Source organism: Gadus chalcogrammus, chromosome 8, assembly GCF_026213295.1.
Source record: "Gadus chalcogrammus isolate NIFS_2021 chromosome 8, NIFS_Gcha_1.0, whole genome shotgun sequence".
Taxonomy (NCBI): domain Eukaryota; kingdom Metazoa; phylum Chordata; class Actinopteri; order Gadiformes; family Gadidae; genus Gadus; species Gadus chalcogrammus.
In genome coordinates this window covers 3,007,358-3,024,857 of record NC_079419.1, presented here as the reverse complement: position 1 = coordinate 3,024,857, position 17,500 = coordinate 3,007,358, and the positions used below count along the sequence as shown (strand labels likewise).

The 17,500-nt window shown below is 51.1% G+C and overlaps 1 protein-coding gene across 1 annotated transcript in view; it reads left to right on the top strand.

The window, feature by feature from the left end:
- Positions 1–17,500, top strand: part of LOC130387166 (supervillin-like) — a gene marked incomplete at its 5' end in the record, with an annotated part of 61,544 nt that overhangs the window by 11,938 nt on the left and 32,106 nt on the right. The window contains 14 exons of the mRNA XM_056596162.1: positions 1,257–1,320; positions 2,765–2,850; positions 2,958–3,015; positions 3,381–3,529; positions 4,159–5,086; positions 8,266–10,242; positions 10,816–11,001; positions 11,423–11,460; positions 11,757–11,824; positions 12,809–12,945; positions 13,716–13,808; positions 14,672–15,014; positions 15,691–15,888; positions 16,945–17,397. Coding sequence (XP_056452137.1) covers positions 1,257–1,320; positions 2,765–2,850; positions 2,958–3,015; positions 3,381–3,529; positions 4,159–5,086; positions 8,266–10,242; positions 10,816–11,001; positions 11,423–11,460; positions 11,757–11,824; positions 12,809–12,945; positions 13,716–13,808; positions 14,672–15,014; positions 15,691–15,888; positions 16,945–17,397 — 4,778 coding nt within the window. The remainder of the gene's footprint in view (positions 1–1,256; positions 1,321–2,764; positions 2,851–2,957; positions 3,016–3,380; positions 3,530–4,158; positions 5,087–8,265; positions 10,243–10,815; positions 11,002–11,422; positions 11,461–11,756; positions 11,825–12,808; positions 12,946–13,715; positions 13,809–14,671; positions 15,015–15,690; positions 15,889–16,944; positions 17,398–17,500) is intronic.

The window sequence follows — 17,500 nt, the reverse complement described above, 5'->3', positions numbered from 1 at the left end:
CTCTCTCTCTCTCTCTCTCTCTCTCTCTCTCTCAATCTCTCTCTCTCTCTGCCTCTCTCTGCCTCTCTCTCTGCTTCTCTCTCTCTCTCTCTCTCTCTCTCTCTCTCTGCCTCTCTCTCTCTGCTTCTCTCTCTCTCTCTCGCTCTCTCGCTCTCTCTCTCTCTCTCTCTCTCTCTCTCTCTCGCTCTCTCTGCCTCTCTCTCTCTCTCTCTCTCTCTCTCTCTCTCTCTCTCTCTCTCTCTCTCTCTCTCTCTCTCTCTCTCTCTCTCTCTCTCTCTCTCTCTCTCTCTCAACCATGTTGTCGCTGTCTTCAAACCTCTCAAGAAACCTTCAGGCTGACTTATTTCCACCTCGGGGGGAGACTCACATATCTTCCATATTGCTTATGTGTATGTCTATACCTGCTGCACAGGCCCGCATTCATCTGTGCTTTTAAAACTCCCCCATAAACCCTAGACCCTGAAACACACAAGAAAACCTAAACCAAGTGTCTGACTGCACTTCATCTTCTAGGAGGGGGATAATTAGCCAGGCCGGGTTTATCAGGGCAGACACAACACACTCTGAAGAAGGCCTGGGGGGGGGGGGGGGGGGGCGGGTTGATGGGGTCATCAAGGAGGGGGTCTGGAGGGATAAGCAGTAATGTGATCCATCTCAACTACAACGTTGTAACAGCTATAACTGTCCAATCAGAGAGACAGACAGACAGACAGACAGACAGAGAGAGAGAGAGGGAGAGAGTGCGAGAGAGAGAGAGAGAGGGCGGGAGAGAGAGGGAGTGAGAGAGAGGGGGTGAGAGAGAGGGAGTGAGAGAGAGGGGGTGATAGAGAGGGAGTGAGAGAGAGGGGGTGAGAGAGAGGGGGTGAGAGAGAGGGAGTGAGATGCTAGGATCGCGTGTGGCCAGGCTGTGAAGCGGAGCTGAGAATCTTCCTCATTTCCCAATGACAAAACCTCAGCTCTTGAAATAGATACAGGCGGTTTATTCTCGGCTGTGTTACACATCCATGGATCAGGGGCATGTCACACAAAACCTTATTTTAAGAGTGGTCCCTAAAATAAGCAGAAAACATATTGGCTCATCCTGATGCACCGTTTCGTCGTCAAAAAACGAGAGATGAGTGAAAGATCGGCCTTTAAACGTTCGCCCCGGTTCTCCCGTGAGATGAGAGCTGCTTCATCGAGACTGAAGACGGTGGTTTCAGAAGGTTTTTGTATCGTGTCGACTCTGTCCTAAACTCGGTCTCTGTTTTCTGCAGGATTCGACAACAAAGCATCTCCCAGACTGTGTGCCTCGGTGTCCTTTCCAACGAGAACCTTAAGGTAAGTAGCGGGACGTGACGGAGTACCAAACTGTCCCCTCCGGCGGAGGCGCTCAGTGCTGAGCTGGCAGCGCCCCAACGCTCTTAGGTCAGGTGTTCTTCCCCCAGTCTGAGGTAGGGAAGCTTGCCTAGCAACTGGAGGGTCAATCACAAGCCTGCCCCGCCTCCTCCTGGCATGAAACTCAAGCTGTAAGCACTATTCTTACATTGCATAAATTAAAATGAGTCAGGTGCCCTAGTCCTTTTTCAGTGGCTGATCGATATGTTTCTCTTTCACAATTAGTTTCAAATATTTCAGTAAAATGTAAAATATTCCATTCTAGTAGTCTAAGTGGTCTCTCATTTTGCTTAATCGGAGACCAACATAGCACGTGTGTTTTATTGCAGACCAAAATCAATATCAAACCGTTTTTTTAAGCGTGCATTTTTGAGTACGCAGCGCGTTCTGCAGTGCATTTGCATGGTCATCCACTCAGTGCCTGTGTAGGCTGTGGCTTTTAGCCTAGCTTTAAGACTATCATGTCTGCTAAGCATTAAAAGCCAGAGTTGGCTGTGGAAGCTTATCCCAAGATCCCTTCTTGGCATGCAAATAAAGGCCTCAATATATCACCTGAAGCAAGAAGAAGTCCACCATGCATGAGTTTTTGTTCCATGACGAAGGCACAGTTCTCTCTGTTTCTTCTCTGCTCGACGTCAGTATAGCGGCACCAAAGCCAAGGAATTTAAGAGACTGATGAAACAACACGTACAACCTTCTCAGTTTGCGTTGCGCAACAGCAGCTTGCAGCAGAAAGGACATCCAAGTTCTGGAGAATTTATAGTATTGTCAACACATGTTAGAATCTTCTCCAGGCAGGCTCCGCTGTTGACCAAAAATGATTCTTTTAGTGCGTGTTTTCCGTGCAAAGCCAATATTTACAGACATGAGGTTTTGGGCTAAGCCAATATTTACACACATGAGGTTTTGGGCTCAGCCGATACCTGGTATGGAGCCATGAGGTAAACATAGAGTGATTAAAACTGGTCTTGGTGACTTTGCTTGGCTCCCCACACATTAGGCATTAGGATCAGAGAGGTGGGGTCACAGATCGATTGACCTAGTTACTAAGACACACAAACACATAGCCTATCCTCCAAAAGGGATTAAGAGCTGCCTAGATGTGTTCTGCTTTTCTGAGGGATGACTTACAAGACTAAATGTATGGAAAATGTAGGACATCTTACACATTTTATTTCGTTTCAAGTATTTTTTTTAAGCCTTTAGTCATTTGTTTTACAGAAACTACTTGGTTTTGACCTGATCCAATCCCAACATTTTCTAACCGAGGTTATCACAAGTTAAGACACGTGTAATCATGCGACTTCAACATTGCTTTCTGCATTGAGCCCAGAGTCTCATAACATCGTGTTTTATGTTGTTTTTCTTCTGGCCGTTGTGTGTTTAGCTTTCAGAGTGACCTCCTGGTAATTGAGAGGAGCACGTTGGTCAAGAGTGTTTCCGACATTGATCTTTTGGCTGTCCTGCCCAAGGGTGAGATTTGATTAATCATTTCGAATAAATCCCTTCACTGGAAGCTCTCCTTACCGTTCTTGCTCACCCGAACAACTAACCTTTATCATCTATTCCCCCACACCCAGTTTCAGAATTGAAGAAACAATTTGAAAAGACCAGAGAGAGTGCTTCTGGAATGAACAGGTATTTCCTGCGTTAAATTCCTATTCATGAGATCTACGTGTATCACATTTGTTTTTAGGATTTGCTTAAATGTCTGAGTGTGATTAGCCTAACAAGCCGTTTTGAAAATCGGCCCCTTATGACATCACAAGTGGGCGTGTCAAACTAGATGTGTGCTGATAGATCAGTCTACCAGCCTGCCCAGTGGACTGTAGCAAACGTTGCTCATCTGTCAAACATCTAGCTGGACACGCCCACTTGTGATGTCATTAGAGGCAGATTTTCAAAACGGCTTGTAACGGCTGACCACACTCGCACCTGTTGGCATGTCATGGGACCTTTAAGCAGTTGCCTCCCTTTGACCCCTGACCTTTGACCTTTCCCAGGAAGGAGAGGGTGGCCCGGCGGCTGGAGGGGTTCGAGGGGGACGCCCCGCCGGCCCTGGTGCCCGGGGGTCCGGTAGCCAATAGGATGCTGGAGGAGGACTCCCCACGCTACACGCGCGCATCAGACCACTGTGAGCCGCGCCTGAAGGGTGAGCGTGGACCCCCGTTACCGTGGAGACTCTCTCCGTATGAACACTCTCTGTCTACGACTCTCTGTATGTATGAAGAAGTTCTGAAGACTTACTGTATTTAGGGGGACTTTATTTTGACTTTCTGTATGTATGAAGAAGTTCTGTATTTATGTTGACTTTATGAGGACTTTCTGTGTGTGTGTGAACTTTATGAGGACTTTCTGTGTGTTTGTGGACTTTATGAGGTCTTTCTGTGTGTATGTGAACTCTATGATGATCTTCTGTGTGCATGAGGAATTCATGAGGACTTTCTGTATAGGAATGCTTTCTGTTTATGACTTTTTGACTGAATCTGTCGTGTCTCCTGTCTAGCTGTTAATCAAAGCTGTTGTGGTAAATGTACATAAAGGAAAAAGACACTGCACATTATAGGGAATTGTCTGCACCCTATGAGACTTTCTATTGTATTTGTAGACCCTGCATGTCTATGGTAAGCCTCCGTTTGGCTGTTTGCCGGACAGTAAAAACCTTGTTCTGCCTTGTCTCTTTGCTAGGGGAACAACAAATACAAAAAAACATAGAATTAACAAAGTAGAAAAACAATCTCCAGCTTATACCCATCATGTGTTCCCACGCTCCGTCCACAGTGAGGCGCTACACCCGAGAGGAGATGGACGCGCCCCAGACGCACGCCGGGTCTCCGGACAGGTCGTCGTCGCGGGTCAGAGTCGGTGGCGGCGGCGGCGGCGGTGGTACCCGCGCCCCGGCGCACACGGCGGTCCGCGCTGAGCCCGTCTCCGCGTCGTCCGGCGCCTCGTCGGCGGCGGCGGACGCCGGCGGCCTCAGCTCCAAGGCCGAGCGCATCGCCCGCTACAAAGCCGAGCGGCGGCGGCAGCTCTCTGAGCGCTACGGCATCCTCCTGGACCAGGAGCCCGACCTGGACTACACGCCGCGCTACCGGTCCCGCCGCGAGGGCCAGCAGGACCCGCCCGGCCCGCAGCCGCCGCCGCCGCCGCCCCCTAGCGCCCGTCGGGACAGAGACAGGGACAGGCCGGTGGTCGGCGAGGACGGGCCGGAGCCCAGGGTACCCTACAGCTCCGGCGTGGGCCGGGTTCACATGCGCACCCAACCGGAGAAGGACTCCCCAGCCGGTACCGGTTCCGGCCACCACGCCCACCCCGCCCAAGCCCCGCCCCCGACACACGAACGGCCCGGCCGGTTCTCGGAGCGGGAGAGGGCCATGAACACGGAGAACCACCGGCGGGGGGGCGGCGGAGGAGGAGGGGCCAAGGAGCACGCCGTCGCTGCGGCGTCCAGACCCAGGAGCGAGGAGCAGCACCAGGCGCCCCAGACCTCACTGCAACGTCCGTCCCCCCCCCAGCACCAGCACCCCCCGCCGCCCCCGGAGCCCGGCCAGCCCCCCTCCTCCTCCAGCAGGGCGGACTTCAGCGTGGCGTCGGTGCCGAGCTCTCCGCGTAGCGCCCGCCGCAACTCGCTGCCCTCCCCGCGCTACGGCGTCTCCCCCGGAGACCTGTTCATCGAGCAGCAGGCCCAGAGCATCCTCAGCAGACAAGGGTGAGTCCGAGCGACCGCAGAGGGGCGGAGCTGTGTGGCCGTCGGCCGTCGGCAGGGGTTACGACGGTGGGTTTGAGCTGAATCGAACGCTCAATAGAAGGCAGACTTACTGACTGACTGACTTACTGACTGACAGATTGACTGCTTGTTCAACGCTGCGCAGGATAGATGACGGTTCTCGCAGTGCTTTGTTTCTCGTAGTGTTGTAGGGGTGAGGTGCCCCATCCAGCCTGGGACGGACACCAGTCTTACTTTAGAAACAATAGCTTTTTGGTAAAATTGGTTTGGGAAATCGTTTGGAAATGTAAAGGTTTCTTAGGAACAATCTTACAAACTCAGATTGGGTTTTTCCGGGCTGTGTAGTTATCACCCCCCCTGGTTCTATATCCATTCACACCATGGCTGGTGATCACTTACACTGTCAATAGACACCTGCACATGGAACCGTTTACGATATGAAGTTGCTTACGTTTCATAAAGAACTGAACATGTAACAGTGTCAGTGACCGACAGTGGCTTAGAAGCTATGTTTCCATCATCGCATCTTTGGCTTAGGACGGTCAAAAGTAGCCATCAAGTTGTTGCTGGCAACTTACTATTGTTGCAAGTGGGTGGAACCATTCTATAATATGATTCCAGAGTCCTGTCACGCTGGCCCAGTTCTGCGGTCAAATATAAACCAACCATATGCTGTGTGAGTTCATGAAAGACTGCAGTGAGGGCTATGAATGGTGAGGCTCAACTTAGAAGGACTGCAGTGCTATCATAAGAACATATGATGTTCGTAAAATAAAAGATTGAAGAAAGATTTAAAGGGCCGACACGCTCTGCCTGTTTCTAATAGAAGAGAGTAATGCTTTGTGGAGTGTGTCTGTGTGTGATGGCTGGTTTAACCTGTTGCACACTGATTACTCAGTATGCAACAGGTGTGCAGCCTGACCCTGCCCCAGAGTCCAATCAGTCTGTCAGGCCCCGTTTACACGAAGGGAAAACGCAGATATTTCCCCGCGGTTTGGCCTCTCATTTACACGAAAACGCAGTTTTTAGCACAGAAAACTATCCTTTCTAAAAACTCCGGCCAAGGTGGAGATTTCTGAAAAACGCCGGTTATGTGTTGTCGTGTGAACGGGGAGCAACGGGGTTTTAGGTTCTGAAGCGTCACATTATGTGCCAGGAAATGCTTAACGTCATATGAGCGCCCTATGTTTACAGTTTGTTTGGCTATCATGGATGCTGTTAAGGTGGAACTAATTTTTACGTTTGTGCAAAGCGACCTTAAGGAGTAACTCCACTTCGCTGTCTGTCCACACGAATGAACCTCGTGCCATATTGTTTGTTTGAAAGGAACAGGAAGACGCTCGTGTTATTCGTTGTTGTTGATTCTGAGGATTCTGATTCGCTTTCATGGCTTTATCCTTCTCCCTACACTGCCGCCCATAGGTTCGGCATAGTTATGATGGCGCTTGACGGCGTATTTATGCGTTTTGATGTTAACGCCAACTTTTTTGAAAAGGATGTTGTGTGCACAATGTTATTTTTGAAAACGGAGGGGGGGAAATATTCGTTTCTATAAATACCCTGCTACGTATAATCGTGGCCTGACTCAGGGCCTGATGAGGCTGCCTAAACCAGCCATCATCCACGTGCGCTACACATGCTGCTTTATATGCCTGGTTTGAAAATATTGCGGTCTGCAAAATCAACTATGTTTCCGGCCCAAAAATGTCGGATTATTGCTGTCATTGGTCCGATATTTGTGTACTCCGTTGGCCGAATTCGAAAAAATTTGACAATAAACACAATTATTTCAGTGAGCTATGTTAGGTAATTCTTTCTAGAGATTGTGGGATTTCCCCATCTGAATAAATTCCACACACAAATATGTATCTCTAGATCAATCTTGTTCTTTTCTATAATATTTACTGATGGGCCGATTTTGCTACTATGCCCATGAATTGAAGATTTTTTAACCTAGAGGCTAGTTGGGGGGCACTATCAATGGTGGATAATAATCATACTGATGAGTTATTGTTCATTGGAGGTGGGAAAGGTAGGCTGTCAAGCTCATTTGATCCCGTTCTAAAGGTCCAGTCTTACCTGTGGTATAATTTACATCGAAACAACAACAAATCAACATCTGATATAAAGTCGTAGCTATTCCAACGACAAATGGCTGGTCAATCAACCGTTCTTCTGCGATGTTGAATGCAGAAAAATCTTTTTGTTTGTTTGTATTTATTTGTGAGGATGAGAACAGGTATATTTTGGGAGCAAGAAGTGACCCAGATTCCCTAGATAACCTTCTTATTGAACAGCCAGTAAGACCCCTTGCAGTCCCAACAGGAGCTGATGAAAGACTTTATTTTCTACAAAAGAGTCCCAGGCAGGAAAGAAGGGGAATTCTATGAATGTTCCAATATATTTGAAAACAGACTGCTGGTCTACATTCATTTCTACCTCTGGTATCTTGGTTTCCAGTGTGACGATATAAGCTGGCCAGGCGACACAAGGATGTTAGCTAGAGCTAGCTAAAGGCTAGCTAGAGCTGTGGGGTCAGGCGTAACGTCACAGCTTAAACCAATTGATGCCGAGGCAAATGCAAAGGAGATTAATGCAATGCCTCTGTACTTTAGGTTAAAAGAGCATCGATTAAAATAGTTCTGCTCACTAATTAGGCATGAAGGGGCCTGTGAGAAGAGGGTTGTTTGAACTTTGAATCAATGTTAAACCCGGACTATGTTGCCACTTGACCTTGTTGCTATTTTAAGGAAGGGTCTGATTTGGTCCTGCCTCTCGCTCTTGGCCCAGGATGGCTCTAGGTTGAATCGGGCTTGGCTTTTTATTGATTCAGTTTGTACATAACGATATAGTATGTATATTTATACCGTTTTTATGCTTTCTATTTTTTGAAAATGTGGCTGTGTATTTTACAATCTATTTTTCTCGATAGACCGCGAGAAAGAACCACTAAACGTTGAGATTGTTTTTTATTTTTAACGCACTGAATATTGTGTTATCGCTTTGACTGTCTTCTCTTCCCCATGGTGCAATGGCAAAAACAGTTTTCAGTATATTCAAATGAAACTAAACAGCAACAACAAAAAAGTAAGTGTCACTATCCCCTCTTGATCAGCACTCAAATCACGCCATATCTCGTCGTCTGTCCTCCCCCCTTTAAGAATCAGAGCGAGAGAGAGGTTACCACGGGATGAAGCCGTCCACAGGCCATCCGAGTGGAGTCCAGACGGCCCCCAGGGGAACCGACCCCAGCGTCAGGCCGGTGGCGATGCTCCTCAGTACGCCGTCAAACAGCAGCAGCACTCAGACTACCCAGACTACCAAAGGTCTGCGGCCCCCCGTCCACATCCGGGCACGGGGCGCGAGTCGGAACCGACCGGCGCCCCCGGCACCGGGCCGCCGGGTCCGCCGGAGGTCCAGCGCCGGAGGAGGGTCAGCGCCGACCAGATCTACGCCACACACAGGGAGGCCCGCCTGGAGGCCAGACAGGAGGCCCGGCAGGCGCTGAAGGCGGAGCCCCACACGGCGGGCCTGCTGAAGAGCAGGAAGGCGGTGCTGCCCTCGGAGATCCGCCGGCGGGAGAGGAGCCAGGACGGAGGGCAGAGCGACGACAGCGAGCCGGAGACGTTGAGTCCCCGGATGCGGCGGGCGACCATGTCCGGGGACGACTGGAAGAGGGAGCGGCCTGCGGAGAGAGGCCTGGACGACCGAGTGCGAGGGCCGGTCGCCGCCGGTGAGAGGTCAACCGGAGGTACCCGGCAGGGTCTGGACGGCCAGGAAGGGAGGGCGTCCAGGTGGACGGAGCCACAACCCCCGCCTCCCCACGCCACCCCACCACGCCAACATCCCCAGCAGCAGCAGCAGCAGCAGCAGCATCCTGAGCAGGTGTACCACAGGGAACCCGTTCGCCAGCATCAACCGTTTCAGGTGTCGCACGATCCCCCAAAACGAGAACAGTACGAGCCGCCGTATGAAGCAGCCTGGAACCGCACAGAGGGCGACAGGCAGCGGGACTTTGAGTCCCGACAGCCAGAGTCCCAACGATTCCAGCGGGAACTACAAAGGAGACCTCAAGAGATCCCTCTGCAACCCCCTCAGGAGGTGCCACGGCAACGGCACCAGCAGAGCGAACTGCAACAGCCTCAGGAGTTCCCAGTGAAACGCCACCAAGAGATCCCACTGCAACATCCCAGGGAAATACCGTTGCAGCACCCTCAGGAGCTCCAAAGGAGACCCCGAGAGATCCCACAGCAACGCCCTCAGGAGACGCCACGGCAACGCCAACAGGAGATCCCACTGCAACACCCGCAGGAGATCCCACGGCAACAACTCCAAGAGATCCCAATGCAACGGCCTCAGGAGATCCCACTGCAACGCCACCAGGAGTTGCCACGACATCACCACCAGGAGATCCAACTGCAACACCCGCAGGAGATTCCACAGCAACAACTCCAAGAGATCCCAATGCCACGGCCCCGGGAGATACCACCGCAGCACCTGCATGAGATCCAACTGCAACGCCCTCAGGAGATCCCACGGCAACGCCACCAAGAGATCCCTTTGCAACAGCCTCAGGAGATCCCACTGCAACGCCACCAGGAGATGCCACGACATCACCACCAGGAGATCCAACTGCAACGCCCTGAGGAGATCCCACGGCTATGCCACCAGGAGATCCAACTACAAAACCCCCGGGAAATACCCCTGCAGCACCTGCAGGAGATCCCAGGGAAACGGCACCAAGAGATCCAACTGCAACGGCCTCAGGAGCCCCAGATCCAGCGCCGGCAGGCCCCGACCCAGGAAGTCCCCCAGGAACACCAGCGATCAGACCCGGCGGTGTACCTCCAGGACACCTCGTCCACCAGCAGGCAGTCGAATAGCAGCAACGGAGGGGGACCCAAGCCTAAAGTCCGCGTCCGCTCCATGTCGGACGTGGGCATGGGCCAGCGCCCGGCCATGTACCGCGCCGCAGAGCGGGCGTCGGCGTGCCGGGAGGTGGCGGCGGGCCGGGAGGTGGCCCTGGCCTCGGCTGCCCTGGGGCTGGCCAACGGGGAGGTGGGATCCCTGGACACCCGGGTGTCCGTAGCTCGGCTGCGCCACTCCTACCTCGAGAACGCCAACCGCAAGCCCGAGCTGTAGGTGACCCGGCATGCATTGGCGACCGCTGACTAACCCTGCTCGTGCGCCCGTGTGCTGTGAACGTCTTACGTAATCCGGCCTACGGCCTTGTCACGAAAGCAGCAGAAGCATTACGAGGGGTTGAGAGGACATGGATTTCGCGACGGGGAACACGTTGCGTGCTACGGTTCTCCGGAATCGGCCGTGGGTCCATTCAGCCCTCATTCGTTTGACCGAGTTGCTTGTTGTGTTGGAACGGTTTTGGCGGTTAAACCGGTGCATGCCTCGAGTGACACGCGGCGACCCCGCCGCAGCTGTCGCTCTGCCACGGTGGGGGGGGGGGGGGGGTCGGCGGTCGACTTGTCTTGCAGTATCAGTGTGTGAGCGACCCCCTGCCTGACCTACTCAGGTAACCCGGCCGTGTGGTTCCCAAGGAGACGCTCTAACCAACCCCACTAAAAACAAAATCACGTCGGAAGCAATTGTTCCCTAATCCTGATGATCGCTCGCTCACAACTCGAACCTCCCCTCTGTGTCCTGTGTGGTCGTCTCTGTCCGTGTTTCCTTATGGGATGTGTCACCACCTCAAGGGAGCCCGCTAAAGTAGAGCCGTCGGCGGTGGAGGTGGAGCCGGCTCCCGGCGGTGGAGCGGTGGAGCGGGACATCGGTGTCCTCCGGAGGCCCCGGCGCTACATCACCCCGGGGCAGGACAGCCGCATGTCCGAGCGCTTCCGGACCCAGCCCATAACCTCCGCGGAGCGCATGGAGTCCCATAGGTACAGGCGGGAGGACTTCACAATAAAAGTCCTCCTTGGTGGAGAAAAGTCCTCCGTGTACTAACAACTTGACAATCTTTTAAAACGACCTATAGCTGACACCCTTGCAAAGTATGTAATGTTATGCACGATAACAATTTGTAAGTTAACATCTTTTATGTATTTTTTTTGATGTCGGAAAAGGATGTGATGTACCATACCATTTTTGCAAAGTTTGTAACTGTATCGGGCGACACTATTCTAGCTTGTGATGCTTCACTTTCCTCTGTGTGCCAACAGTCGACTTTGCCAAGAAAACACGCATTTTGTTGCAGATAAGAAGATAACTGTGACGTGCCTGTCCAAGACTGCAGCTATCAGACGCCAAATAAAAGTTTTTTACTGTATGGTCACGCCAATGTTTTTGTCTTTGTTTCCCAAGGTCTCGCATGAGTCCAACCCAGCATCAGGAGGCTGATGGTAAACACTCTGTTCCTCTTTCTTTTGTCTCTATGTTGTTATACTAAAGGATGAGGTATTATATAATACTATCTATACTAGATACAAGAGATAGCTTTGAGGTCAGCATAACTGGACCTCGATTTAAGGTCCCATGACATGCCACCAGGCTAATCACACTCACACCTGGTGGCATGTCATGGGACCTTTAACAGCTAGAGCAATTTAATTGTCTGATTTGTTATGTACTTCCTATTACTAAACATGCATACAGTGTACTGCAGTATGGCGTAACCGTTTTTTTACGTATTCCCCAGCCACAGATGAGCAGACGCTAGACGAGAGAGCCAAGATGAGCGTGGCGGCCAAGAGATCCCTCTTCAGGGTAAACACTCTGGTTCATCTGCATCAACCACAACACCAGTGCCGTGTTCCGATATCCATACTTCCATCAGTACACTTAAACGTAGTACACTATCCGCACTCACTAAGTGCGCTAATTTTCAGATGTCAGTGTTGTTCCAAATCGAGTACTCCGTGGTGCACTAAGCGGAAATTACGATCACGACTGCCGCCGCGGCTCCTCCCCCGCAATAAACATCCCGCTTTGAACGGTGAACTCTTAACGCCTAGCAGGTATAAAAAGCTATAAAAGCTATAACAACTACAAAATGACTCTATTAATGCAGGCTATGTGAAAAATGCGCCGACGTTGGCTTAGCCTGGCTCCGCCCTCTTCCGCTACGTAGCTAAGATGGCTGCCGTTGAGTACGAAAAGTGTACATCGCCACACACTTCGCGATTTGACCGTTTTGAGTACACCATCCGGGTCCTCTCAGTTCACTTATTTTCGACCGATCTGAATCGGAACGCCCTACGTACTCAAACTTAGGCTAGTAAGTAAGGATAGTATGGATATTGGAACACGGCACGCACAGATTTAAAGGAACATGCACCTCATAGTAAAGAAATTAAATATTCTTACAGATTCCCGATGTTCGATTGATTCTCTACAGGCATCACATTTTTTTAAACAAGCATTTTAACAAAAAAACATCCGTGTTACCGTATTACAATCCGTATTACAATGCAATATTCTATTTCCAATTTGATGTCAGTCTCATTCAATCCCTTCAATTCCAACGACAAATGACAAATGAGTGAGTCAATCAACCATTCTTCTGCGATGTTGAATGCAGAAAGAGCTTTTTGTTTGTCTGTGTTTATTTGCGAGGATAAGAACAGGTTCATTTTGGGAGTAGGAAGCGACCCGGATTCACTAGATAATATCTTCCACCGCTGGGATCTGGCCCGTCCGCCTGGTCGTGTTGGTTCTAAACCCGAGACGCGTTTCTCTGTCTCCCGCCAGGAGCTGGAGAGGGCGTCAGACGGCGGCGTTCCCAAGCCTCGCTCCCGTAACGTGGCGGTGGAGCGCCGCCTCCGTCGGGTGCAGGACCGATCCCACACCCAGCCCGTCACCAGCCGGGAGGTGGACACCGCCACCACGTAGGTCCCTCATGTGAACCTCTTCTTGTGTTAAAGGTGACATGTCATACCACCAGGTGTGAGTGTGATTAGCCATTCTAAGCCGTTTTGAAAATCGGCCTCTTCTGACATCACAAGGGGGCGTGTCCACCTAGATGTGGGCTGAAACGGCTAATCACACTCACACCTGGTGGTATAATATGTCTCCTTATAAAGGGGAACCGCGACACTTGGCTGTTTTCTAATTAAATATACGATTAATTTGAGTATTTGTTTTCCACAGACGCCAGTCTGCACAGTGTTGATTTGGGGCCTTAACAGACTGTTCTTGTTTTTACATTTAACTACAACTGGCCGAGATGTTTAATAGCACATTACATGGCACATTACTCCTGGCAACATGATTGGGCAAAACAAATATGAAGCAAACGCCCAGTTCACCCAAATTCAAGACTGGCTATCAGACTTTAGATTGTTGATCTAAGGGCTGATTTGTGAGACTAACAATGCGCTGTAGGCAAAAACCGCATATAGTGGCAAAGACCACATCTGAATCGATCAGAAAGGCCTGAAATCTGAACATGTCCCTCGTGTTATCTATTCGACTCATCTCCTTCCCTCAGCTCTCCTTTCCTCTCGTCTCCCCCCATCCTTCACAACAATTTGCATCCCATCAAATATCGTTCTGCACCTTCTCTCTTGTCTTGTCTATGTGTACTTGTGACATCTATCTGCGTTAGGCTTTCTCATGTTTACCTTCCGTCCTTCACTTGAATTGTTATCTTCTGTAGGGACACTGATGTGACATCACATCCTGTTGTCGTTCACACTGCGGCCCGAAACTCTAGCCCAACTTTAGTCAAAACCACCACGACCAGCTTCAGGTACAAGTGTGTGTGTGTGTGTGTGTGTGTGTGTGTGTGTGTGTGTGTGTGTGTGTGTGTGTGTGTGTGTGTGTGTGTGTGTGTGTGTCTGATACCATTTCTGATTGTGGTTCCTAGACCCATAACGGGGCCAGCATTAGAGCTATGATTGAATCAACATACTAAGAATTAATTGCGAATGCACATTTAGTCTACCCAATGGCCCTCTGCTGGCCAATATGCAGTACTGCAGTTGCACTTGGCTTAGCTGTGTACACCTTGTAGGGGCAAGGAACAGAACTGTGTTGACACTATAGCTCTGTTATCCTTCTCCGTCAGCCTTTGCTCAGTTAAACACTAATGTTAGGGATAGTGTCTTCTGGGAGAGGTCAAAGGTTGAGAACCTGTGAGTTGGGTTTCAGCCTCCCTTCACCTTTTCAGTTTGGGAAGAGCAAGTTTTGTAAATAACTTGTTTGATCCTCGTAGGTCTAGTGGTTACATTTATTGTATCTATGGATTTTTCCATTTATATTTATTTTACTGCGATTGTTCAGAAAGACGTAACAGCTAATGACAACTTTGATCTCTCGTGCAGCAGGCTCGAACAGAGTGACACACAATAACAAACACACACTTTTAAGGAGTTTTTCACCCGCTCCGTATCCTTGCTTGCCCCAACAAGTTTGTGCGGCGTGCTTGTTGTTTTGTTTCCAGTGTAGCGTAGCGTTAATCACGCGATAAAAAAATGAACGCCGTTAAAATTTGTTTTACGTTAACGCCGTTAATAATGCGTTAAACTGACGGCACTAATCGAAATACAACTAATACAAATAAAACGAAAATATAAATAAAGTTGCCTGACTCCCGTCTCCCCCCTGTCCCAGCCCTAGCACCCAGAGCACCCCCCTGCTCCAGGAGCGCACCCAGGGCCAGGAGAAGGAGAACCCGGACCCCCGGGCGCCCCAGCGAGGCCAACCCCCTCCCACAGGGGGAGGGGGGGACCAGGGGGGAGAGGGCCAGGGGGTCCCGTCCTCGGACGAACCCGACCTGTCCAGCCTGAGCCTGGCGGAGAAGATGGCCCTGTTCAACCGCCTCTCGGGCCCCCAGAAGGCCCACGAGGAGGAGGTGGAGGAGGCCGGGGCCGGGGGTAGGGTGGGGGACACCCGACTGCGCAGGGCCAACGCCCGCTTTCAGACCCAGCCCATCACCCAGGGGGAGGTGGACCAGGTCAGCTGCTCATGGCAAACATTTAGGCCCGATCCCATTTCTGCCCCTTACCCCTTCCCCTTGTTTTGAAGGGGTAAGGGTAAGGGGTAGGAATGGGATTGGGCCTTAGGCCCAATCCCATTCCTTCCCCTTCCGTTTTATATAATGCTATACATTGTGAGGTTTGCAAATCTGCTGTGGTTTAACCCTTTTCCAATTATTAATTTATGTTGGTATCATACGATTCTGCTGAAGAAAAAATCCTTGAGGCAAAGATACAGCGATCATTTCAATATCCAAATCAAGGTGTGGTCAGTCAGCGGCCTTGCTACCGGATGTCTTTGTACGCAAACACAGAGTAAATTATAAGCAGATACACCCTATCTCCTTATACGCCACTCAAGCTTATAGGGCATTAATATGGCAAGACGTTCACCATTACCCAATCTCTCATTGTGCTCGGTGAAGGATTTGAAGGACGGTTAGGAGATTAAACGGTTAGGAGAGTCTACAGAGTGAAAATAAAGAATTCACCCATCTTCGAATCCATCCATGGTTCCAAGGTTGAGGAGGAAATTGAGTGAATTGAATGAGTGAGACAGTAAGCAGTACGTTCTAGCCTGAGATCCCCGCCAGTGTTCTGAGCCAGGTCGACTGTGAGGAGGATGAGGAGGTAACCACTTGGGTGTCCACACAGGAGGCTGAGCCGACGGGTACCCCCGCGGTATCCAGCGGCGGCAATCAGGGAGGACACGTAAGCTCGACCCTGCTGCATATCACGTGTTACTGTCGCCACTCCATGTTTTTGTGGCAGTCTGGCAGCCTCTGTGGTGTCCTGCTTTGTGAGCCGGTGACCCGTGGTCTTTTGCTGCAGCTTGTCCGAGCTGAAGGCTCAGCATGAGATCTTCATGAAGTGCGAAACAGGAGATGTGCTTGTTGTGGCTTTTTGCATCATAGGGTCGTCGGAAGGTTTTTATGTGATATTGTTTTGAAGTAAAGACGACATGCCCTGCTGTGTACATGTTTTGTTTTTTTGGCTGTTTATAAGTAACATAGCTGCTCTTTATGTACTTGTTTCAAAGCGTTTGTTTCATAGCAAACATCGGTCTGCTGATCGCTCAGCGCTGCCTCATGTTTTCAAAGCGCACTTAAAAGGTGCGATTTAAGGTGCACTTTACAAAAGGTAATCTGCATGCAGCTCTCATGTAGACTCTTTTTACGAGTATGGATACAAGAAATGAAATTGATGATATTTGGATCAAATTTATTTAAATAGTATTTCAGAGGTTGTAGGTTGTGCATCGCTATCATCATAGCTTACCGTCTGCTTTGTGTATTCATTATCGATTTATTTTGTCACGTTATCCTGACTCGAAAGTACGCACATCCCCACCAGGTGGCGACGTTGCGTATAAAATCAAATCTTTTGAGGCTTTAAAGTGGCGCACACATGATGCACATGTATTCACGAATGCAAAATGATTCATGGCTTTTCTTGGATGATTGGGTCGGACATCCTGAATGTATGTCGAATCCAAAACCATGTGCTTATCAATGTCAGTGTTGTAATGGCCAGTTTTATCGTGCATGGCAGGTTTTCTGAATGACTTTGTACTTTGCTGACCGTGCATTTCATAGCCATTCCGGATGAAACAGCAGTAATGTGTTGATAAGAAGAAAAAAAAAGAATCGTACATCATTACATCATCACACCTGCTGTTCTCAGTTACATACACACGCACACACACCCAAACACCCCCCCCTCCCCACACACACACACACGCACACACACCCAAACAGCCCCCACACACACTCCCACACACACACACACACACACAGAAACACACACAAACACACACACCCTGCATCTCCAGTCCCCACCAGGCCGCCCTCTGACCTCTGACCTCTGACCCCCCGACCCCCCCCCCCCCCCCCCCCCTGTGTCCTGCAGCTGCAGAACGGAGGCGGGGCCAAGCTGGAGCCCCTCTCGGCCGCCCTGGTCCGCTCGGTGGCGGCCGTCACCTCCCACGCCTCGGTCACCACCGTCGCCATGGCGACCAGCAGGAGCAGCAGCAGTGGCGGGGGCGTCCGCGAGCGCGACCGTGATGGTGGCGGCGGCGGTGGCGGCGGGGAATCCGTGGGCTCACCAGCACCATTGCCACCAGCGCCGCCACGACACAAGCAGCAGCAGCAGCAGCAGCAGCCGCCGGTGGGCCCTACCGCCCCCAACCAGGAGAGGGCGCTCAGATACTTCGCCATGACCCAGAGCGGGGACCCCGGCAGCCCCCACGAGGCAGCCGAGCCCGCCTCCCCTCCCCGCCTCCTCCCCCCCCACCCGGCAGAGGAGGGGGAGGGCAGGGAGGAGGAGGAGGGGGAGGAGGGCTGGAGAGGGATAAAGAGAGAGGGAGAGAAGAAGAAGGAGGAGGAGCGAGAGGAGGAGGAGGCAGAGGAGGGGGAGAGGGAGGGGGGAGGGCGGCGGCAGCAGCGGGGGGGAGGAGCCAGACAGC